General features: G+C 39.4%; 1 protein-coding gene across 1 annotated transcript in view; it reads right to left on the bottom strand.

Annotated features, from left to right (window-relative positions):
- Positions 1–24,690, bottom strand: part of AFAP1L1 (actin filament associated protein 1 like 1) — a 98,803-nt gene that overhangs the window by 1,948 nt on the left and 72,165 nt on the right. The window contains exons 8-18 of the mRNA XM_070735884.1: positions 24,112–24,291; positions 20,604–20,699; positions 19,145–19,238; positions 17,515–17,667; positions 15,669–15,880; positions 15,075–15,220; positions 12,502–12,580; positions 12,154–12,265; positions 10,481–10,645; positions 6,404–6,582; positions 1,814–1,942 (exon numbers count right to left, since the gene is read on the bottom strand). Coding sequence (XP_070591985.1) covers positions 1,814–1,942; positions 6,404–6,582; positions 10,481–10,645; positions 12,154–12,265; positions 12,502–12,580; positions 15,075–15,220; positions 15,669–15,880; positions 17,515–17,667; positions 19,145–19,238; positions 20,604–20,699; positions 24,112–24,291 — 1,545 coding nt within the window. The remainder of the gene's footprint in view (positions 1–1,813; positions 1,943–6,403; positions 6,583–10,480; positions 10,646–12,153; positions 12,266–12,501; positions 12,581–15,074; positions 15,221–15,668; positions 15,881–17,514; positions 17,668–19,144; positions 19,239–20,603; positions 20,700–24,111; positions 24,292–24,690) is intronic.

Genomic DNA, 24,690 nt, shown 5'->3' with positions numbered 1-24,690 from the left:
GTTTGTGTGTATGTTTGGTTTTTAATAAGTGTTTTTAAATTATTTTAAATATTAGATTTGTCATATGCTGTTTTATTATTGTTGTTAGCCGCCCCGAGTCTACGGAGAGATACAAATCTAATAAATAAAATAAATAAATAAATAAATACGGTAAATAATAATAATAATAATAATAATAATAATAATAATAATAATAATAATATAATATCATCATCATCATCTCGGGTCTAGCTGAACTTTCATAAAGGAAGCAAAATTTAATGAGGCCCAGTTTTATACCTAGGATAAATGTTTCTTTTCAAATATCCTTTGGATGCTGCTGAGGAATTCTTTAGGGACTTTTGTAACTTGTATTTTCAACAACAGCAATTTCTCACCAAAATTTGTGTTCAAATATTTACTATATATTTTCTATTATAGAAATGTCATAACCTCCATAAAGAGATCGTATATTTTTCCATTGCCACAAAATGTCAGCAATCTCTGACATGATTGGCCCTAACTTTGCTTGCACTATGGGCAAAAGGCAGGATGGCATTCTTCCATTTGATGTGTAGAGCTGACAGGACCTGCATCGGAATTTCATTTCAAAAGAAGGCAAGCTGCCAAACCCAGCTTTTTCCCCCCAATCCCCTAGCAACAGTTGACTGAGACAATGGCCTCACCTAGTGTTATGGGCTTTGACTATAACCAATGAGCAGATTTGTAACCAGGCCAAAAGACCTAGCGGTGGAGTAACTTGTTTGTAGGAATCATTCTGAGACCAATAAATCACAAACATTGAGGGTGGAGGAGCTGCAGGAAATTAAGATACCATCCCACTTAGCCCCTCTAGACCAAAACTTAGGATCAGATATTTTTTGGTATGGGAAACAAGAGGTCACCTTGCACACCTACTCTCCAATCTCTTTCACAGACACAACACACTTAGGTTTATCTTTGGTCCCTTATCTAAATTCTCTACTAACTGTGGCCAGCATTTCTGGATGCAAGTTTGAAAACTCATATTAAAAAAGAAAGTAAGCAAGGGAACCCATTCTACAAAGGGTGAGTCAAAAAATAATGCCATTTTCTTTATTTCAGGTGACGTTTTTGATAAAAATACCTGAAATTTTTCCCAGTTATAAATGATTATATCATGTATGTTCTGAAATATTTTGTTTGATACTTTTCAGGTTTGTAGACTCGCAAGGAAAATTCAAAATGGCTGTCCCCTTATAGTTGCATCAAAAACCAAGAGCCGTGATTGAATTCCTTGTTGCTGAGGGGGAAACCCCTGTGAACATTCACAGACAATTACAAAATGTGTTTGAGGACAATACTTTAGATTATAGCAACGTAGGTCTGAATGATGAAAAAGTGGGAACTGTGTGTAGCCGATTATTCCAGTGATGAGGAAGTGAAAACTGCAGTGAAGAAGTGGCTCAAAGAACTGTCAACAACATTTTACGAGGCAGGGATACGTGCTCTCATTCGAAGGTGGAACATTGCTATTGAGAGAAATGGTGACTATGTTGAGAAGTAGGGTTGTGATCTTCAGAGGACCAGCTTCATTTTGATGTAGGCTACATGTTCCTGTATTGGTAATTATACCTGTCCTAAATAAAATGGCATTACTTTTTGACTCACCCTTGTATGTACCCATTTCCCAATAAATTCAGGGCAGTCGTGGGATATGAGGAGGACAATAGGTAACTGCACGAGGTTATTTATAAACTAACGGAACAATAGGTTATGTGAAAGGGACATAATAGAAGGACTTTGACATTTTTGGAGAAGGGCTGAAATTCTTGTATGAATATGGACTCCATACCTTTGCTTTCTGCAACACAGTCCCTTTGTTGGCAGGAAGGAGAGAGGGGCTTCGCTTCCTCATTTCTGATGCACAGTTCACTGGGATCAAATTGTCTGGGGGACTTCCATTTGGCTGGGTAACAGTGTCCTGTAAAAAGGAAAGTAATATGAGAAATAGTTATGGCCGTATAGGTGTGCCACTTCAAAGTCAAAATGTTCCAATCCTGGAATGCTACAATGACCTTGGAACGATTTGTTCCAAACTGGAAGAGAGCCATTCCACAGAGATCAGGCTGTTCTGATCTCTGGGGATTGTTCAGTTTCAGAATGTTTTAATCTCAAAAAATTTGGCAAACTTTGTGGAAGACTGGAAGAAGACAGATGCTTATTATTCCAAGGAGTTACTTGCTAGGCATTGTTTATCTCTGTGATGACAATTAGAAATGGAAAGAATTACCAACATAAATTGGCCAATGACAAAAGCTGTCTCTACCTTTTAAGGACTTGTAAGTAGGGACAGCCTTCTCAATTAGGATGTATTAGGTTAAGCGATCTTTGGAATGGTTTCCTTAGGTTTGTCTGACACCAGCTTTTAAAAATCTTTTTCAACATCAGAAACAAACTTTTTCCCCATCTCATGGTATTAAATGAATACCATTAAACAGCTGTTATGATTTTACAATTATTGTATGTTTTATAATTGTTGTAGTTGGCTCTGGCCCAGCTCCTGCCCCAGGGAATGGGGAGGTGGATGCAGGGGAAAATTCAACATGTCACAGGCCTGCGTTATTGCTGACAGAATCAGTTCAGAGTTTAGTTTCCTCGGATGAAGAAGAAGGTGGGAGTTACTCGGCAGAGGAGGGCTTGGCACACAGCCCAGGCAGTCATTCTCCCTTATCTTCCGTTGATTCAGATGATGACATTTTGGACCCATGCAAGCGCAGAATTATGCATAGAAGAGACCAAATAAGAACATATTACAGGAAATAAGGGAGGCCACCTGTGTTTGGGTGGGGCTCCAGTAATTAGGGCTGCTGCTATAAATAGCAGCATGTGGGTTTGGCCGTTGTGGAAGAATATCTGATCGGAGTTCGTCAGGAATCTTGTGTTGCTGGACTTTGTTGCTTTTTCACGCCTTTGAAACCAAAGCAGAGCAACGTGTGTGTGTGTGTCTCACTTCGTTGGAAGAAGAAGGGGTGTGAAGTTTCTTCACAGCTGCTAGCTAAGTACTTAATGACTGCTTAAGGGAAATTGTACAGACTACCAGGTTGTTTTGGGAAGAGTGCTCTTTGCAATAAAAAAAGAGTGCTTTGTTTATTTTGAATTTTGTGATAAAGAACATTGTTTTGAATTTTCAAATGTGTGTGTGTCTGAAATTTGTACCCTTGAATTTTTGGGAGGCTCCTATCAGAGAGCCTGGTAGAACAATAATGAATAGTCCGTGGTCACTATTACTTTACTCCCCTAGAAATAAAGGAGTGAAATGAAAACAATAATTGTTACTCTTTGTGCAATCATTATCTCTATGATACTAAAGTATGTCTTGATATCTTGTCCCATGTTTGCTGTTTTAACAAGCCAGAGGTACATTCCATCATACATTACCCTCTCAATAAGCACCCTAAAATGATATCTCTAGTTTCAGATTATTGTGGTTTCTGCTTGCTTCCTCAAGGGCCAGCTAACCCTTCTCTTCCAGAGAGATGCTGAGAAAATCAGATTCATCCAAGATGTCTAGTGTATGTCTAGTTTAATGAAAAGAAGGACCAGGGGTGACATGATAATGTTCCAATATCTCAGGGGTTGCCAAAAAGAAGAGGGAGTCAACCTGAAAGCAGGGCAAGAAGCAATGGGTGGAAACTAATCAAGGAGAGATGTAACCTAGAATAAGGAGAAATTTCCTGACAGAACAATTAATCAGTGAAACGACTAGCCTCCTAAGTTCTAAATGCTCCAACACTGGAAGTTTTTAAGAAGAGATTGATTGGACAACCATTTGTCTGAAATGGTATAGGATTTACTGCTTGAGCAGGGGGCTGGACTAGAAGACCTCCAAGGTCCCTTCCAATTCTATTAAGGTATTGCACTACCTGAAAGTTCAGATGGTAATATCACCTTGAAATAAATTGGGGGCAGTGTTTGAAGAGAAGAGGTGAGACCCACATGTACACTATGTCTTCTTCAGATTTCTTGCAATGCCTCTCACTAAGTGTATTGTAACAAGTCTAAAAAAGGCAGGTGCTTACAGCAGAAACTTGATTTAAAAATTTTCATATTTTTAAAAATATGAACCCTAGCAAAAGAAACTGTAGACTTACTGCTAAGTGATGTAGGAAATGATGTAAAATAGCGTTACTCACATTTATAAATTCACACTATGCCTTTTTTTCCTTCAGTGGAAAGACTTGCACTTAGAACCTAAAGGCACTTTTGTTTTACTGATGCCCTGCAAGTGCACCCTTAAATATTCAATTATGAGACAGGATACAAACTATTTATTTCAACATCGAAAATGACACTACAATGGATTTTCTTTCTCATGGTGGCCATATGTGCAAATACAATCAAAATATGAGAAAGATGCAACAACGCACAGTTTCTATAAAGAACCAACAGAATTAAACCAGATATTACTAGGGACAGATGAAAAATTAATTAAATTTTATAGCTACTTATTGAGTATTAAAATGGAGGAAGAACAAGTGAAAGAAACAGTGATAAGATGGGATAAAAACTTTGGTCACTCAATCATATTAGATAATTACCAATGTCAATAGCCTGTAGGGAAAATCTATACAAAATGCTTTATAGATGGCATTTAACACCAGTGAGATTTATTTATTTATTTTGTCAAGCATGTATTAGATAATGTATATAAATATAAACATGATTTAAATATATGAAATGAATATGAATAAAAGGGAACTTTAGGACAGGGTTGGTAGGCATGATGGTGCACTTATGCATACCCCTAACAGACCTCTTGGGAAAGGGGTGAGGTCAACTATAGACAGTCTAAGGTTAAAGTTATGGGGGTTTGGGAAAGTTATTACAGTCAGGTAGTGCATTCTAGGCATTGACCACTCTGTTGCTGAAGTCATATTTTTATGATTGTATGTAATGTGTGCTTGTGTATTGTTGTGGTTGAAGATGAAGTAGTTATTGACAAGTAGGACATTGTAGCAGATAATTTTATGAAGTACGCTTAGGTCATACAGAAGGCAGCATAGTTCTAAGTTGTCTACGGCCAGAATTTCAAGTCTGGTGGCATAAGATATTCTGTTGAGAGTGGAGGAGTGGAGGACTCTTCTCATGAAGTATCTCTGGACGTGCTCAATTGTATTAATGTCCGACATGCAGTATGGGCTCCAGACAGATGATCTCTTTTTTAGAATTGGTCTAGCAAATGTTTGGTCTGCTGTGGTTAGTAGTGTAATATTACCAGAGAAGAAGCCTCGTAAGGTTAGGTTTACAACTCTTTAATGCCTTTCCGGCAATGTTGTTACAGTGGCTTTGCACTTAGATCATTAGCCAAGATGTTTGAAAACGTATCAGCTAAATGTTGGAAGTGTAATCAAACACCAGATTCATATTATCATATGTGGTAGATATGCACAAAGGTAAAAAAAATACTGATCTAAAATAAATATTTAGTTAGAAAAAATGATAAAGTGACATAGATTGGAAACCAGAAATATTTCTGCTGGGGATACTACCAGAACTGTATAATAAAAGGAACATACTTAATTTTGCATTCAAGATGGGATATTTTGAAATTTCCCCATGGCAAGATTTGGCAGCTAACAAAACAGAAGTAGAATCAGAATAAGCAGTCCCATATTCAAGACCCGACACAGGACAAAAGTCATTTAGTCACAATGGGAATTACCCAACCCCTTTTAGAAACACAAAGCCCATAATGCACAAACCCCAAAACTTCAAAAACATAGAACCATATAAGAATTCTTCCTTTTTTCCAATGTTCAATGTCACTTCGCCTCTCCAATTAACAACCTCCTTCCGAGCACCTTCTGAAGGCTTTTCAATTTAAAGCAGGGGTTGATGGTACACTTTTATGTTTTATGCTTTCGTTTTGTTTTTTGTAAAACTTTTTTTAAAATCAATTAAAAATATATTATATATATTAAAAAAATCTAAAGCAGGGGTCTCCAAAGTTTTCAACATTAAGACTTGTAGACTTCAGCTCCCAGAATTCTTTAGCCAGCCACCTGCTACATTTGGAGACTCCTGATTTAAAGCAACAACATTTGTTTTTCTTTGCCAAGCAATCTTCCGGCTGGAAAGTGAGTCCTGAGTTTTTCTTTCTAATACCTTTCTTTCTCTTTCTTTCTTCTTTTCCCTTCCCCCTCCCTCCGTCCCTCCCATTCTTTCTTTCAGGAGAACCGACAGGGGAAAAAAGCTTCAATTTTTAAAAAAACAGGTAATGCTGATGTTGGGGTAGGTGGATGGAGCCTCTGCTGCCATTTCAGTTCTCCGAACCAGCTGTTGCAACCACTATCTACTTGCCTGAACTGGGCCGAACTGGGCAGATTTCACCCTTGAAATGGCTGTAATATGAGCTTGGAAAACCAAACAACTATTTCTTTACCTTGTTTTCAGTCTTGGTGTTTACAGTTAAACCTAGAGCTGGCCCTCCTGCTAGTGACTGCTTTAACCGGTCTTTCACTTCTGTCAGCTTGATTTCTAGGTCTACCCGTCTGGCCTCGTTTGCTTTGCACTGCTCCTCTAAGGCTGCCACACGCTGTTCCAGCTCCTTCAAGTCCTTTCCTGTTACCAACATAGAAATGTTTATTATTACATTTGTTTGCTGTGCATCTTACCACAAAGCAACTTACATGTAGCAAAATCTGAAAGAAACTAATGAAACTATATAGATTCTAGGGTTCATACCAGTGGTGAGTTGCTACCAGTTTTCACTGGTTTGCCAAAATGGTAGCGGCAGCAGTGGGAGGCTCCGCCCACTTGCCCAAACATAATCAAAAATGCTATGCACATGTGCAGAAGTGTTGCCTGCACACAAAGCACACACACCCGCCCCCATTCATTCCTGAACTGGTACCAATGATCACATAAATTCAGATGCTTGGCAACTGACACATATTTATGACGATTACAGTGTCCCAGGGTCATGTGATCATCTTTTGTGACTTCAGAGGTCATTGGGGAAGCCAGATTCACTTAACAACTGTTTTACTAATGCAACAATTGTGACAAGAAAAGTCATAATATTCACTTAACAAATGTCTTGCATAGCAACATAGATTTGGGGCTCAATTGTCCTCCTAAATCAAGGACTACATATCTGTCCTCTACTTTCCAAGCTTTCAGATACCGTAATAATAGCATTGATATTTTAAAATGGAAAGCATGGTTTTTCCTGTAGGTGGAGCCCCTGAGCTTTCATTTCTGGAAGTCAGGAATCGTTTCAGTGATCAAGTTGAAGCTGGGTGGATTTGGCAGATTGAAGAGATATTATTATTATTATTATTATTATTATTATTATTATTATTATTATTATTATTATTTATTGGATTTGTATGCCGCCCCTCTCCGTGGACTCGGCTAACAACAGTGACAAAAACAGAATGTAAAAATCCAATACTAAAAACAGCTAAAAACCCTTGTTATAAAACCAATCATACATACAAACATACCATGCATAAATTGTAGAAGCCTAGGGGGAAAGATTATCTTAGTTCCCCCATGCCTGACGGCAGAGGTGGGTTTTGAGAAGCTTACGAAAGGCAAGAAGGGTGAGAGCTATTCTAATCTCTGGGGAGAGTTGGTTCCAGAGGGCCGGGGCCGCCACAGAGAAGGCTCTTCTCCTGGGCCCCGCCAACCGACATTGTTTAGTTGACGCGACCCGGAGAAGGCCCAATCCAGTGAAGGGCTACCAAAATTTTTACTACCACACTGTGGGTGTGGCTTATGCAGGATGCCCTGCATTTTATTTCAATATCTTTCAATGCAAATTGGATGCTCTGGGGTGGAGCTCCATTTTTGCTACCCCCCCCCCCCCAGCCAGGCAGTAGCCCACCTCTGAATATATACAGCATTAAATGGGAAGGAACAAGATGCAAAGCCTAACAGCACGCTTTACCTTTGAGTAATATGCAAATAGGCCTCAGGTTACAAAGGCAATTGGGATTGGAAACTCCCACTGATGTGGCTGTAAAGCATGATAGCACATGGCTGCATTGCTTAGTCTTGGCTAGCCATTGTTAAACAAGAACTGCACAAGTCATTAAGTGAGGACCATGATATTCAACTTTCTGCTGGCTTTCCCATTAACTTTGCTTGTCAGAAGCAAGCAGACAATTTCAGAAATAACAATGTTAGAACTTCAGGGATGTTGTAATACCTGGAATTCTGAGGGGCCTTTGCAAGTCCTGTCATAACTTTGAATGGTTGTTAAAGAGATGATTGCAACCCAAGGACTACCTGTATTTTTTTTCAGGAATCACCTGGAGGGCATCAGGTTTGAAAAAGTTGATTTAATAAACTGAGTAAGAGACCCTCTGAAATTACAGTAAATGTTTCAAGAAAACTTGTGATCATTTTACTTTCTCTGCCTTCTTTATCTTTCTCTGGATTCAACGGAGAATTGGGCATTGCAAGGTAAATGAATGCCAATGAATACTGAAAACTGGTGATGACAAAAATCAGAAGTCTGATTTGCATAAAACAACCATAAACCCATAATACAATGTGCTTGGTTTTTGCTTTGCAATGCTGAGAAACCAAACATTGTCCTTGGTAAATCATGGGTTATGGCTTAACATGTTGCGTGAACTCAGCCAACGGAGGTTTCGTCCATAAAACACACGAATATTAGAAAAATATTCTTCGGTATTCTTACCACTGTACTCGGCTTTTTGTTTTAAAAAGTTACCCCCTTGCAGATCATTTCTGTATCCAGTGCAGACTAGAGGAATATAACTTAAAAGCAGCAACACACAGGGAGATATTGTGGGTAGGGATCTAACAAGTGCATATTAAATTGAAGTTCCATTGGCAAATATCATTCCATTATAAATGTATTTGCTCAGTGTAGTGGTTTGGTATAGTGCAGAGATAGTTAGGTGTAATAATTAAGGTGTGTGAGGGGGAAAATGTGAGTTGTCCTCCCACCTCAGGCACAAAGTCAGATAGTGACATTGGGCTGGATACTCCCCAGCCCCAGGAAGAAGGCAATGGCAAGTATTCTGAAAATGTTGCCTAAGTCAACATTGATTCAGAGACACCCAAATAAATAAAATATAGTTTTAAAGATGGTTAAGACTATTGTTTCTTTTGCACCTGTTGAAAAGCTCTTTCAGTGTTATTCTAGACATATGGACACTCCTTTTCACAAGCAATTTCTGAATAGCCATGAAGACACAAACATGGTCCAAAAGCAAATTCCGAGCATTGGTTTAGTACTTCCTGAACACCTGTGCTACTGTGATATGATTACAAAGTGCCTAATATGAATGATCGGCTACCATATTTCTGTCTCATCCCCAGTTACAGGATGTGATTATGAGCTCACTGTTATAGACACACAGTACAGTATTTTATTTTGAAATTCTCTGAGGCAAAACAGGGTGGATTTTTTATTTGTTTGTTTGTTTGTTTATTTAATATTTCTGTGCCGCCCAGTCCCGAAGGGACTCCCGCTCAGACACTATACTTTTCCGCCCACCCCCATAAAATATTAGAGGGAACACTGCCTGACACCATTTATTCTTTATCAATAGTTAGATTTTCGTAGTGAGTCTTAACTCATTGAACCCTCAAATGAGGGAGGCAAAGAGTACAGGTGGTTTTGGGGAGATCATAGCAAGGGGGTGCAACTTTGAGCTGTACAGTTTCAAAGAAAAATATCTGCCAAACTGATAATGAAGAAAATCTTCCATAAACCAGAGGAGGAGTCTTAGATATACTGTAGATCTCCTTACCGAATACATACAGGTATTGAACCAAAAACACATCTCCATAAACCGACTGAATCTTGACTTTTGGAAAAATATTATACAGTGTTCCCTCGATTTTCGCGGGGGATGCGTTCCGAGACCGCCCGCGAAAGTCGGATTTCCGCAAAGTAGAGATGCGGAAGTAAATACACTATTTTTGGCTATGAACAGTATCACAAGCCTTCCCTTAACACTTTAAACCCCTAAACTGCAATTTCTCATTTCCTTAGCAACCATTTAGATTATTACTCACCATGTTTATTTATTAAAGTTTATTAAAAAAATATTTATTAAAGGCGGACGAAAGTTGGGCAATGACATATGACGTCATCGGGCGGGAAAAACCGTGGTATAGGGAAAAAAACAGCAAAGTATTTTTTAATTAATATTTTTGAAAAACCGTGGTATAGCCGTTTCGCGAAGTTCGAACCCGCGAAAATTGAGGGACCACTGTATATATTATATTTATTCGATTTGTATGCTGCCCCTCTCCGTAGACTCGGGATGGCTCACAGCAATAATAAGAACAATATACGGTAACAATCCAATAACTAAAAAACTAAATAATTTAAAAACTAAAAACCCCTTATTTTAAATAAAACATACACTCAAACATACCATGCATGAAATATATAGGCCGGGGGAGATGTCAGTTTTTATAATGTGGGCAATAGAAAAGACACTACCCCTGCCTTGAAGCAGGACTGTACCTGATTTGCTCTTCATGGCCTCCCGTAGTTCCCGCTTTTCCTTACGCAGCTCAATAAGCTCATTTCTGATGGACGCCTTCTCCTTTTCCAGCTTATCCTTCTCTGTTAGGAACCTCCGAGCATCTTCCTCAGCTCGGTTCTTTCCGTATTTGTAATTATTGGCATCTGCACAAACATACACACACAAGAGACAAGTTCTTGAAGGGAGCTGTTTTTAAGCAGCAAAGAAAGCAAATGAGGCTGACCAAGCTCAAAGAGACACAATCGCCCAGTTAAAAACTCAAACCAAGGCGTCATCAGTACCTTCCATACTTCCAAAATAGCTGCCTTACTGTTTTCCAGAAATTGTTCATTACTGATATTTCTAGCACTTGATAAGTGAATAATTCATTCATTCATTCATTCATTTTTATTTTATTCGACTTCTATGCTGCTCAATCCTGAAGGACTCAGGGCAGTTTACAACAATATTAAAGATACAAATACAATAAAAAGAAGTCAAATATAAATATTAAAAATTATAAACCCCAATTAAAAACCCAAAACTCAAACAATCCAATCAACACACATGCATACCATTCAGTACAATTCGGCCATGACAGATGTCAAATTCATGGCCCCAAGGCCTGCTGGAAAATCCAGGTCTTTGCAGCCTTTCAGAAAGCCAGTAGGGTGTGAGCAGTATGGACATTGGGGGACAGGGGGAGCCAAGAGATGACGATCAAGGCTCAGCTGTGGATCCGGGAGGACACCCAAGTTGCAGACCTTGTCTGAGGGGGTCAATGTTCTCCCCCGAACAATGGACGGACACATAGTGGCCCTTAGGAGGAAATGCCCACAGCCACTTGGTCTTGTCTGGGTTGAGCTTGAGCCTGTTGGCTCCCATCCAGACCCTTACAGCTTCCAGGCACGGGCACATCACATCCACCGCTTCACTGAATTGGCATATTAAGATTACCACTGTAGCATAACCAAGCATTCTTGGCAAAATTATTTATAGCTATTAGGAAAAATTCTGTGGCAGTATGTCTGGACAGCACCGTTCTCATAAGCTAAACGTCAGAGCAATGGTGGGTTGCTACTGGTTTGCACTGGTTTGGGCGAACCGGTAGCAGCAGTGGTCAGAGGCTCCGCCCATCCATCCAGACATCATTTAAAGTGCTCTCGGCATGTGAATGCACAAAGGGCATGGGCATACCCACGCACTCCCTTCCCGAACTGGTAACAAAGGTAAGAGAAACCTGCTACTGCTTCAAAGGATTATATTGCAGCATGGGAATCCCAGGTGGACTTTGCCCAGCATTCTTACAGCATGGTAGGAACATTGCAAAGAGAAAATTAGGACTCCCATTCACCTTCTGCCATTTCAAGACTGTATCCCAAGTAAGGAGGAAACAGTATAAAAGGGAAAATACAGTATTAGCTTAAGTTTATAAGGAAGTTGGACAGGCCTGAAGTAGCGCGTGAATCATATGCAATCAAAAATTATGACAAAAGCAGAGACATCAAACAAAGAACGAGTTCTGTGCTTTGATATGTTGTGCTATGCAGCTGGATTTTTTAATTTTATTTTTTAGGAATGGAAGTTCCTAACGAATCCTTCTCCCCCCCCATTCCCTCTTTCTTAGTTGATTGATCCAAGGCATTATGCCAATGAACCCCACCCAACCTACTTGATGCATGGCGCTTGACTTTAACTTGTGGATCTATACGACGTGATTTTTCACTGCAAGAAGAGCCATGGCGCTTCACCTGGGCTCCTGATGGCCATCCCGATTTTTCTGACTGCACAAAGGAAACAGGAGAGTAAAAATAATTGTGATGTCATGAAGAGAATTACCAAGGAGGTGTCACAAAGATATCCAGTTTTTCCCTAGATTGCGGAAACAGCTTATCCTACTATTTCTGCCTAGGAACAGTTCTTCACAAGTTGCTAAGCAACTAGGAAGGGAGGGTCACATGCAAGTTAGAAGAATAGTTATGTCAAGGAAATTTGAAAAACAGGATTATATTTTTGCTACCTCCACTTTCTCGTATGGGACTTCATCATATAACACACGAGTTAGTTCTGTTTGGTTCTCAAGAGAGGAGCTGGCCCACCTGAAGAAGAAGAAATAGATTAGCAGGTATTTAATAAGTAAAGATAATAAAGCTCTTTCTCCAGCCTCTATTAACTGAATCTAAACACTTTTTTGGGAATTCCATGACAAATGTCACCTCATCTTACTGTATTTGGTCAAAGCTAGTGTTTTTGGTAAGGCAAGAGAGAAATTGTCTCTTAAAAAGTGGAACCCCCCCCCCCATAGGAAATAATTAGCCTTTGATTTTTATGAAATATCATGCAGATTTCCTGACTTTTCAGGAAATCTAGACTTTTTAGCTGTATCAAGGTTAAACCCCTCTGATTATTATTATTATTATTATTATTATTATTATTATTATTATTATTATTATTTATTAGATTTGTATGCCGCCCCTCTCCGTAGACTCGGGGCGGCTGTTGTTTATACGACTGGAATTGTTACAAGCTATAATCCAACATTTCTGGAGAGCAGAAATATATAAAATATAAAATGTGTGAAGTGCACAACCAAAATAGAGACAGGATCCCTTGGGATACCTGCCTCTATGACAAATTTGGTCTTGCTGTTACATAAGGACTTGATACAATCAAACTAAGTCAAAACATAGCTAAAGAGAAGCTTACTGAGAGGACCGTGGCTCTCAGAGATCTGAAATCCTCCCAGAAACGCCCATCCTTTTTTGCTCTCAAATATTCCTGCAAAACACTTTAACTTCCCATCCCAAGTCTTCGGAAAGGGGCGGCATACAAATCTAATAAATTGAATTGAATTTCACAGAAGAAACAATCTTGGGAAAGCAAGGGGGGAGCAGCTACAGGAATGGAATTGAAATCCTGAACATTTCTGCTCTGTTCCTGCAGAGGGCCCTGTTGAGAGATTTCCTCTCTCCCCTCTAACTCCACTTGCAGCCTTCCCTGCAGGCTTCCCCATTGATTTCCTGGGGAAGACAGCAGATAAGATTGGAAATGGTAATCACATGACCACAGTGGGGCACTTGGCAACAGGTCATCCATTGAAGACTATATCGGTACACTTCAACCATTAGAGAATAGTATACACTTATTTTTTTCTAGATGCAGACAATTCCAACATTTTTCTTTGTCTATGTAGCTTTGTAGCTTACTTTTAAGAATCAAAGAGTATGCCAAATATTATAATAGATTTATCTGTGCTAGGCTTTGTCTCCACTAGCCCTGTCACAGATGATGTTGCATTCATTATATCTCAAGCCCATGAGTAAGATTGGCTTAAATGATTCATTTTAGCAATGCTTAAGAAACATTCCCCAGTCCATGCGCTCAATTCCAACGCTGCCCAAGGGCAGCGTCAAGGCAATCTAAAACCTGCTAGGCACTACTTACTGTGAATGAACATCTAGCAGTGACTGGGAACAGAGACATGACTGAAACTGGTACAGATAACATCAAATGTCACGCTAAAATAATGCTCTGCTGATTTAAGGAAGAGGGAAAGAACTCAGCAGTAGAGACCCTTAGGTTGACATCTTCTCATTGCTATATTTGTAGCCTAAAAGACACCTATACAGTGGAACCCCGACATAAGAGCTGCTCTACTTAAGAGCAACTCGAGATAAGAGCTGGGAGGGGAGAGATATTTTTGTTCTACTTACAAGCCCAAATTCGAGATACAAGCGCCAAGGAGCTGTCTCCTGAAGCCAAACGCTAACTTCCGCGTTCGGCTTCAGGAGACAGCTGCGAAGCGGCGCGCGTGTTTTAAAAGGTTGCAGCCGGCCTGGGGGGCTCGGGGGGGTGCTTGCAGCTTTCTTTCTTGCTCTTTTTCTTTCTCTCTTTTACCTTCCCTTCCTCTATTTCTTTTCTTTCTCCTTCCCACCTTCTTCCCTCCCTCCCTCCCTTCACTCATTCCTCTCTTACTCTCCCCTTTCATAAGTTTCCTTGCTTCCTTCCTCTGTTCCTGTCCCTTCCCTCTTTCCTTCCTTCCTTCCCACCCTCCGTCCATTCATTCACCCATTCCTCTCTTGATCGCTTAAAGCCGGTCCCTGGTGCAAAAAGGGTTGGGGACCTCTGTCCTACAGGATTGGGTGGCAGAGAAGTTGAACATATGTAAATTTAAAAGTTTAAGAAAGTTTACAAGTTAAGTGAAAGAAACTTCATTATTCATTTATATGTACATGTACATTTCTTCATTAAAAACATGTCTTTCTGCATAATTTAGACTAACTTTGTGAGTTTTTTGAGGGCTGGAACCAATTAAAATTATTTACATTAATTCCTATGGGGAAAAGTCGTTCGAGATAAGAGCTGCTCGACTTAAGAGCCCAGGTCCGGAACGAATTAAACTCGTATCTCGAGGTACCACTGTATTTCATGGTTATCCATTTGTCACTTAGATTAAAAAAGTTTTAACAAATATCAGAAAATGTATTGCTGTCATTGACTGGGAGAAAGTATGGAAGCAATCTGCAGAGGCAGACACAGAACCCCGTGTCAACCTAGTTATGTCACAAACATATCAGTAAGAGGAGCTCTTACATATAAGAGTGTCTCACAGCATTCATGATGTTGGCTATTTTCTCAATATCTACATAATCGTAATGCAAGGTCTCTGGAGTGGTCTGGGAACCAGTTTCAACCAGCAGCAAGCCAAGCCAACGTCCCAGATCTTCATAGCTGTTTGCCTAATTGAGTAGATGATATATAAAAGTGAAATCATAAATATTTATCTGGGGGAAACAACAGGAAACATCTTTTGTCCTAGAAAGTAAGTAAGGTAAAGATATAACTTTACAGCCATACTACCTAATCAAATAAAGATCCCCTCCATTTGTTTATTTCTACTGGATGCAGTAAATAGATTCAATAGCATGCTAAATCATTTGTCTGATTTTGGTTCAGAGTATTGTGTGAATTCAACTACTGTGATCTAGAAACAATGGGTTATGGATTAGTGCAACATGGCCATGTGTTGTAGCTTATTCAAGAAATCATAATGAATACAAACTATGGCGGATCACAGGATATGGAAACATTGAACACACAATTTTTAAAAATCACTCCTAAATGTACATGTAAAGAGATGTAAATAAAAGCATTCTTATTCTTTAAGAAAACTAAAATCTCCTTTACCTCTAAGGCAGAGACTTCTTGTCCATTGCGAAGGATACGAAAAGCAAAAGGATGCTTGGGGCCCAGTCCTGGTGCCACCTCACATCCCCGCAGGACAATGGCATTTACATGGGTCCTTAAATCTGTGCGGTCCTTATGGAAATAAAGCATGTTGCCTTTTAAACGACACCAACGTTCCTTCCAACACTGGTTAACAAGAACATGCAAGTAGCCTGCCAGGAAATACGAAAGAAGATCAGCATTAGTGTGTGTGTGTGTATATATGTGTGAGAGAGAGGTGGCAGGTTTCACATTTTTTAATTACTGGTTTTGTGGGTGTGGCTTGGTGGATGTGACATGGCATAGCTTGGTGGGGCGTGGCAGGGGAAGTATACCCATAAAATCTCCATTCCCTCCCCATTTCTGGGAGAAGGATATTGCAAAACCCCGATTCCCTCCCCACTCCTGGGGAAGCTTATTGCAAAATTCCCATTTCCTACTGGGGGTGGGGCCAGACAGAGGTGGTATTTGCCAGTTCTTGAAACTACTAAAAATTTCCACTATCGGTTCTCCAGAACTGGTCGGAACCTGCTGAATGCCACCTCTGCATACATCTCTATTTTTTATACACAGACACCCACCCATACATCCACCATGAATTTAGAATAGTATCATCTTTGCTCTAAATGATTTGCTGCACATCTTAAAATTAGAGAAACAAGGCAGTTTTGTAAGACATTTGGATTGAACAAATCAGAATACAGTAATACCTCGTGTTACGAACTTAATTGGTTCCCGGAGGAGGTTCGTAAGGCAAAAGGTTTGTAACACGAAACGATGTTTCCCGTAGGAAACAATGTAAAATCAATTAATGCGTGCAAGAAAAAGTCCCCGCAAAAATGGCGCTCCGCTGGGCGCTGCCGCCCGGCTGTCGCCTTTTGAAACAGCCGGTGGGCTTCTCAGCGTCCTCCCGAACCCGAACGCCAAACCTTAACTTTTGCCGAACTTCCGGGTTCGGCATACGCCGAGAAGCCCCGCCGCCTGGCTGTCGCCTTTTGAAACAGCCGGGGGGCTTCTTGGCATTCTCCTGAATGCCGAACCCGAAAGTTTAGCAAAAGTTCAGGTTCGGGCATTCGGGTTCAGGAGGACGCTGAGAAGCCCCGCTGCGCGGCTGTCACCTTCGCAGAAGAGCCACGGAGCTGTTGGCTAGTTGGGAGGCTCAAACGGAGGTGGAGAATCCCAATAGGGAATTCCATGGGCGGAGCTTTGATGTCACGGAGATGGCCTTCCTGGCCGGCCGAAACGTGGACTCCAGGAAGGACGTCTTCATGACGTCAAAGCCCCCCAGCTGTTTCAAAAGGCGACAGCCGGGTGGCGGGGCTTCTTGGCGGCCACCCGAACCCGAACTTTTGCCGAACTTCTGGGTTCGGGGTTCGGATGGCAGGTTCGTAAGACGGAAAAAGTTCGGAAGAAGAGGCAAAAAATTTCCAAACCCCGGGTTTGTATGTTGGAAAGTTCGTATCACGAGGGGTTCGTATCACGAGGTACCACTGTATTTAGATGTCAGGAGCAAGGTCTTGCAAAATAATTGTTTTATTGTTTGAGAAAAATGTAAAGGTGGTAGTGATGGGGAGAGAATTATCCCAGGGATGCATCAGATTACTATAAAAACCAGGATTACTATCTGCTGGATTTCCTTTTAAAACTTCACAAAGAAATGAGTGTGTATTTATCTGTCACTTTTATTATCAATTTGCAGTGGAAGGAAATAGCTGAGCAAGCATTTCTATCCCTACCCCCAGCCCCAAGTTACCCCCAGTGACTGATTTACTCTCAAATGTGCTCCTACTCCTGTCCTAATACAAACCACAGCAAGGGATGTCTTCTTCTGTAGAGGATGTTTGGGTATCTTCAGGGGAAGCCTTTTTCTTTGAGAAACTGATTATCCTGGTTATTTTCCTTCCAGCAGCTCTACTCACGGAGCCCTTGAGTTCAGCCAAGCCACTTTTTTTGCTTTTCCCTTGGAGATGGAACAGAACATGAAGTTTGCATATAACTTATCTGAACCAGCAAAAAAAAAAATCATGAATATGTTAAAGGTTTTCCTCCCACCTTCCATCGTTATCTAGAGCAGTGTTTCCCAACCTTGGCAACTTGAAGAGATCTGGACTTCAACTCCCAGAATTCCCCAGCCAGTCACTGGGAATTCCCCAGCCAGTCACTGGGAATTCTGGGAGTTGAAGTCCAGATCTCTTCAAGTTGCCAAGGTTCGGAAACACTGATCTAGAGAATATCTCAGCATTTATCAAATAAACAGTATTCTGTGAGATCATATGCTTTTGCCTGTTAATTGTTTTTCTATTTAAATAATAATCTTGTTTTTAACTTCTATCTTTTAAAAGAAGCATTTGCTTCATTTTACCTTCTACGTAAAAAATGAGCAACAGGATATTTTGCACGATAGCTGCACATACATTGTATTTTTGTCAAATGAAAAAAATAATTAATGAAAAGTCTAATAGATCTGGATGAAGGTTTTGGATTTTGCAGAGCTGAGCTGAAGTAAAAGTGGAAGTAAAAGTGTGTAGATGTAATAACAGACAAAAGGGGTAAAATATATGTTAGATGGTATGAACTTTTGTCATCCAGATTGTTGAAGGTACATGTAAAAGTAGAAATTTATAAGTCGATGATAGTTTCATGATGTGCTTTATTGAATGGTGATAAAGAAAGGACTAGAGATAAATTTTAGGAAAAATTATTTTATTAGGTGATATAAATAAATGAGTGCAAACGAGATAAGGAAGTACAGAAAAATGAATCTTCTTAAAGAATGACTCTAGCAATTGTTTGGCAGGAAACCTTTTTGCAAAACATCTGTTTTGTATATATCCTTTAAGCTTAGATCATTTTAGCATCTTTGCCACAGAGATTTTTCAAAATAGATACAAGATTCTGTGAGATTCCTTCTTTCCTTTCCTTATATTCCTTTTTATGTCTTATTAAAGGGATTCGCTAAATATTTTCATTAAAATGTTATTATGACACCACTGCACAATTACCCAGTTACCTCTTGTAGTTTAGGATTTGTCCAACATTTGTAGTTTTTGTGTATCTGGGCTTTGGGTAGGAAGATTCAAAACTGTGAATCTAGGGAGAAATCTTGAATAAAAAGAATAGAAAGTCCCCGGTGGATGGATCAAGTAGTTAAGTCTGATAGATGACAGCTTATTGATATTATCTTTTACTAATGAATTCTTAGACATACTGGATAAGTTTTAAACGATCCTTTTGTGGTGCCAATAAAGGAGAATATTTGTAGATCAAAGTTGACATAAAGGGTCTTTCTGACCTTACTTTTTTTTCTTGCAGACCTTTCATTACCCAAGTTAGGTAATATCATCAGTGCTAGTGACTATACTAAGTCCTACAGGGTATGTGCTCTAATTCTCAGCCATTTTTTCCTCTCTTATAAAGTAGGAAGATATCAGACTCACCTTGTTCTTGGCTCTCCCTCTGGGGCACAGAAGAAACATTTTCTGCTGTTGCTATGCTGTCAGAGTCAGAAGTATGTTTATCCTGAGATGACTTCTGGTCAAAGAAGAACATACATCCAGTGGGTTGTCAGTATTTCCCCCTCATCCCCAGGGCTTCCTCTCCAATCTCAATAGATTAATTGCTTTCATTGAGCAAAGATCATTAAAGAAAGTGATCTTGGTTGCTATCCAAAATAGCACTCAGATGCTCTTTACTTTGAAAATACACACTTGTAAGTCGGTGGTGGGTTCTAAATGATTTTGCTAATGGTTTGTGTCTGCGCCTGTGCTCACAACATTTCTGCGCATGCACAGAAGCGGCCTGGGTGCCTCCTGCTGCCGGCGCTACCGGTTATAAGAACTGATCTGAACCGGGAGCAACCCACCGCTGTTCTAAGTCATTTTGGGGAAAGTTAATTTTGAAGAGCAGACAAATACTTTAACAAACAGACAAAAAATTAGTCATTTCCATCTATAGTGTTGCTGTTGGTTACTTAAGAACTGATTTTTTTAAAAAAAATAGTTTGCTTTATAGTGCCTTCTTCCAAAATCTTCATATCAGAGCCAGATGTCTCCTTTATAATTGGGCCTTGTTGGATTTCTATGTGATTTATGGTTATAAGAGACGTTCTTCACTTCATCCAGCAGAGCCTGTTCATAGCAGAACCATGCTTCTATGTTATATTGGGTACAAATACGATGACTCCAATATAAAACTTACGTTTTTATTTCTTCTTTTATCATTGAACAAGTTTCATATTTATACAACTAAACAGCTTGACTATATTTGACTATGTATAACTATATTTCTGTGTTCCTCTGCTCTCTATGATGCAGATTCACCAACAGTCAGCATACGAATTCCCAAGAATTCTATTCTTCCGACTGCTACAACTGGCCACATTCCAGTATGCAAATTAGCTCTTTCTCAACATTCCATCACCCTTTTCCATGCTATAAGCTGGAAAAGAGGCCTTATGCTGGTCTTACATTTTGAGATAAAGATTGCACACTTTATTCAGACTGAGAACCACTCTTGGCACCGGAGGAGGGTGTGGACTAGGAAAGCGTTCCAAAAGGAGATGAGCAGATTAAAAAAAATGTAATGCAATTATAGATAGTTCTCAACTTAGGACCAGTTGCTTAGTGATCATTTGAAGTAACAATGGACCTCCCCAGAATTATTTATGACAAACTTTGAAATCCCAACAACTGCTCCCTCATTTTGGGTGTCTGGCAACTGGTGTCAAATTTATGGGGATTTCCTATGTCATCGGATCACAATTTACAACACTTTTTGCCCGAAACCAGCATTTATTTCCAGTTTCCAGCAAAAAAATGCCTATCATAAACAATTGATTAATTTAATGACCACTATGTTCACTTAACAACCAGTGATTAATTAACTAGCATAGTTTACCTTATCGTGATCCAACTTGGAGGTAAGTATAGGAGAAAGAGGAACTTCATTTCCATTGAATCCTCCTCCAGTGGGATTGCTTACTTCCTTTATCACCTGGGCAGGAGAGAGAGTTTAGAATGACAGTAATGAATTCCATCACTTTAAAAACAGGGATAAACCTCTGCTATAATAAAAAGCTCACTTCATTTCAAACTGTCAGGTTGCGTTTTCCCAGGCACAAAAATGCCCTCCAGGTTTCCTTGCCTTATAAAGTAATACAGTACAGCAAACTCTACCTGGGATCAAAGGTTAGCAGCTGAAAAGCCAACTCTTAATCCAGGAACTATGAACCATGGTCCCTGTTTATAAAATTTGAGGAATAAAGTAAAAAACAACTTATGATCAATTTTTGAGGAATAGAAATTAATATATGCAAGCCTACTAAAAATGAGTGTCCTCCCAATAGTTTGGGACCAATTCTCAACTAAGAATCCTGGAAATTAGAAACTCAGTACATGGTCAGCATCAGGCAATGGCTACACTTATTTTTTCAGCTTGTTTGCAGGATTACTTTCTAATGCCAGCTATTTCTGATTACGTTATATTAAACAGGCATCAGTTTTATGCTTAAGAGTATCATTTAACTAATGGGTCCTAACTCAAGATAGGTTCTTTTTCTTATGCCTCATAATATCTGAGACAAAATTATAAAGTTCATTCAATAGCTCATTCATTAACTAGGTTTTTCTGATTTTTATTATTCTTACTCCCAGTTTCCCTAACATTTTAGCAGAGAATTTTGACACAAGTTTTAAGGCGATCAGAACTGACAATAGAGGGCAGTAGCTTTTTCCTTACAGGGCAGGACGTGCATCCAGTTCCTGCTCTATCTCATTCACTCTGGTCCCAAAAGAACCCTAGTTGACTTGGTTATCAGGTATTTTTAATTCAGGGAGGTGTTTTTTTAAAAAGAAAGCTGGATTTATCTAGCTAGCCCATTGAATTGTCAGGTGGACTAGGGCCAGGAGAGTACTTAACATTCTGAGGAAGGGAGGATCTGTCTGAACAGTTTCATCCCAAGCCAGGAGGTGGGAATGCTTTTACTAATATATGCAGTAAAGGCAAGATGTGAAAATACTAAAAACAATAGCAAAAAATTCAGCCGGTAATATAAGGAGGAACAAAGACTTTTAATACTAATTTCCTGACAGTACTCAAGCCAAAGAATACTTGCTCTGCCAAAACAGAAAATAAATCAAATCCCAACTCATTAAACTTCCATCCCTGCAGTTCTGATATAAATGACTTAGTTTATAGATTTCATTAAACTTCCCCCAGATAAATGCCCCATAAAATCTCCTAAAGAATACATATCTCCATGTGAGGATGGGCAAACTACAAAGAAGCCAAGCCCCCCATGTCGCAAATTCTCCTTCGTGGTATAAAGTTGAGCCTACAGAATCAGTCAACCTCTTCTGTAGAGATCTACTGTCTAGGGCAAATGCTGTTAGTTGTTTAACTCCATACTTTCATAGCTACATAAGAAATGGTTAATGTGATCAGCTGATGACACTAACTTAGGTATTAAGTAGAAAGAGAATACGTCTTCCTCAAACATTGCCCTCTACAGATGTTGTATTTTGGTCCAAATAATTCTGTTGCTTTTGTTGAGGATATATAACGGCATACCAATTAAACATAAAATAACAAAGAAAAGGTTGTTTCCACTATGTTCTGTGCATAAGTATACTGTAGATATTTTACTGAATACTAATATAGCCAAGCCTTTTGGAGCATTTGAAGGGCTAACAATTTGACTTTCCACTTTCCTCAATTTTCACTGAAAATTGGGGGGGGGGGGATACTGCCCCCCCCCCAATTCTCAGTGAAGATCCAGAATAGAAAAGAAGCAAACAACACCTGTGAGGCAAACATGTTCCATTTCTACTTTAAAATTCCCATAGATATTTTTAAAAATGCCTCCTCCCCATTATACCTCCATTTTCAATAGCAGAATTTCAGCAATATAATTTAAGACACTGCTAGCAGTAGAAAGGTGAGATTAGGGTGCCAACAGAAACAATATGCCTGCTTTCATCACCAAATGATCCTGCCAGAGGAAAATGGATTCTTGGGGTGTTGAGAAGCCACAAATTAGGTGCTGCATGGAGAGGATTTATGTGTGCAGATTTCCTTTCTCTATCTTAAACTTGTTAGATCCACAAGGAATTATTTTTCCCTTATAGATCATATTGCATTTATCTTCGTAGAATAGGTATTTACCAAAACCAACAATAACCATATCCAAAGACTGACAAATCTTCATGATTTATTAAACTGATTCCTACAGCATATGGCTAAGCACATGATATGTGGTTAATCACACTGACTTGCCTACTTTTACATCTATCAGGCTGGTATTTTGCAATCTGCCATTCTCCAAGTATATCATGGTTGCTACTCCTGGGGAGGGCAGAGGTGTCACTAGAGAAAATTGAATTGAAGGGACTGGTTCTCCAGGAAGAGACGGCAAATTCTACCTTTCCCGGAGATTCCCTGAGTTTATGAGCTCATGCTTGAGAACAAAAGCAGGAAAGGCTGAGTGGGGATAAGCAAACATCTCCCCTGCCAAGCAGGTCTATATCGGATGGGGAAGGTCTTCTCTGGCGGGTGGATATTCTCTCCACAGCTGGTGTTGCAATCAGACAAGCATGATAAGAGGGCTGGAAGGAAAGCCTCTCCCCAGGAGGAAGATAAGTCCCACTTCCTATGAGACCCATTCTCATTTGCTCATCTCCAAAAAGCAGCCACAGCAGGATTGCTAAGCATATCTCTGGCATTGTAAACAAACAAGTCAGAACAAAAAGATAACAAGTGTAGAAGATACAATACAATACACAAGTACGTAATAGTTTCAAACTAAATGTAAACTGCTCTAAACTTGACTGCAGAAAATACAACTTCAGCAATAGAGTGATCAATGCATGGAATGAAGCTCCTGTCTGTAGTTTCTTCCACAAACCCCAAAAACTTTAACCTTAGACTGTCTACAGTTGATCTCTCTCCATTTCTTTTTTTTAATAATATCTTTATTAAATTTTTCATAAAAAAGACAAACCACACATACATACATTTAACATTTATTTGGGGTTACAATTACCCCACTTATTGTAGATACAGAAAAAGAATTTGCTAATAACTTGTAAAATCAACATAATAGTTCAAATGAAAAGAAGAATTTTTGTTTTTATGTAATTAATACCTATAGGTTTAACAAAATAAAACTGTTTCTCTCTCCATTTCTAAGAGGTCTGTAAGGGGCGTGCATAAGCGCACCACTGTGCCTACCATCACTGTCCTACTGTCCTATTGTCTTCTTTTATTGTTACTTTTTACTTATATCATGCTTATACAAACTGCTACTATCCTATACATACATAAATAAATATAAAATAAATAAGATAGCAGCCATAGACAAAGAGTGGTTGGCAGAGGAGTAACAGCCTTTTGTAGTTGTGAGAGATACCTTCAGCCATTCTTCCGCTTGCTCTTTGCTTTGCACTGCTAACACTAGGACCTCAGCTCCTGGTAGTGTGAAGCGCAGCTCATGCTTCTTGCGACGTCCGTCCTTTGGCACATAGACAACGTGGCTGGTGCTCAAAGGCACTTCAAGGTGTGGCTGCCTGTGCTTGGAACTTTTGTAGCACTAACATTAGAAAGAAGGAACAAATGAGATTTCATTCAGCTTAGTCTGTCTTGCACATTTCACACCTGTTCTCCACGGGGTAAGAACAAACAGAAGAGTATTGCCATGATAGTGTTGTTGACCCTTTGGAAATGGCTGGGATTTACATATGTCAGAGAAAGAAGAAAAATTAGAAGCTCCGCACAGCTTAATAGAATAGAATAGAATAGAATTTTTATTGGCCAAGTGTGATTGGACACACAAGGAATTTGTCTTGGTGCATATGCTCTCAACGTACATAAAATAAAATATACATTTGTCAAGAATCATGTGATACAACACTTAATGATTGTCATAGGGGTCAAATAAGCAATGAAGAAGCAATATTAATAAAAATCTTAGGATATACGCAACAAGTTA

This window comes from Erythrolamprus reginae, chromosome 2, assembly GCF_031021105.1.
Source record: "Erythrolamprus reginae isolate rEryReg1 chromosome 2, rEryReg1.hap1, whole genome shotgun sequence".
NCBI classification, from domain to species: Eukaryota; Metazoa; Chordata; class Lepidosauria; order Squamata; family Dipsadidae; genus Erythrolamprus; species Erythrolamprus reginae.
The sequence above is the reverse complement of the archived record's forward strand: the minus strand, read 5'-3'. Positions and strand labels throughout refer to the sequence as shown.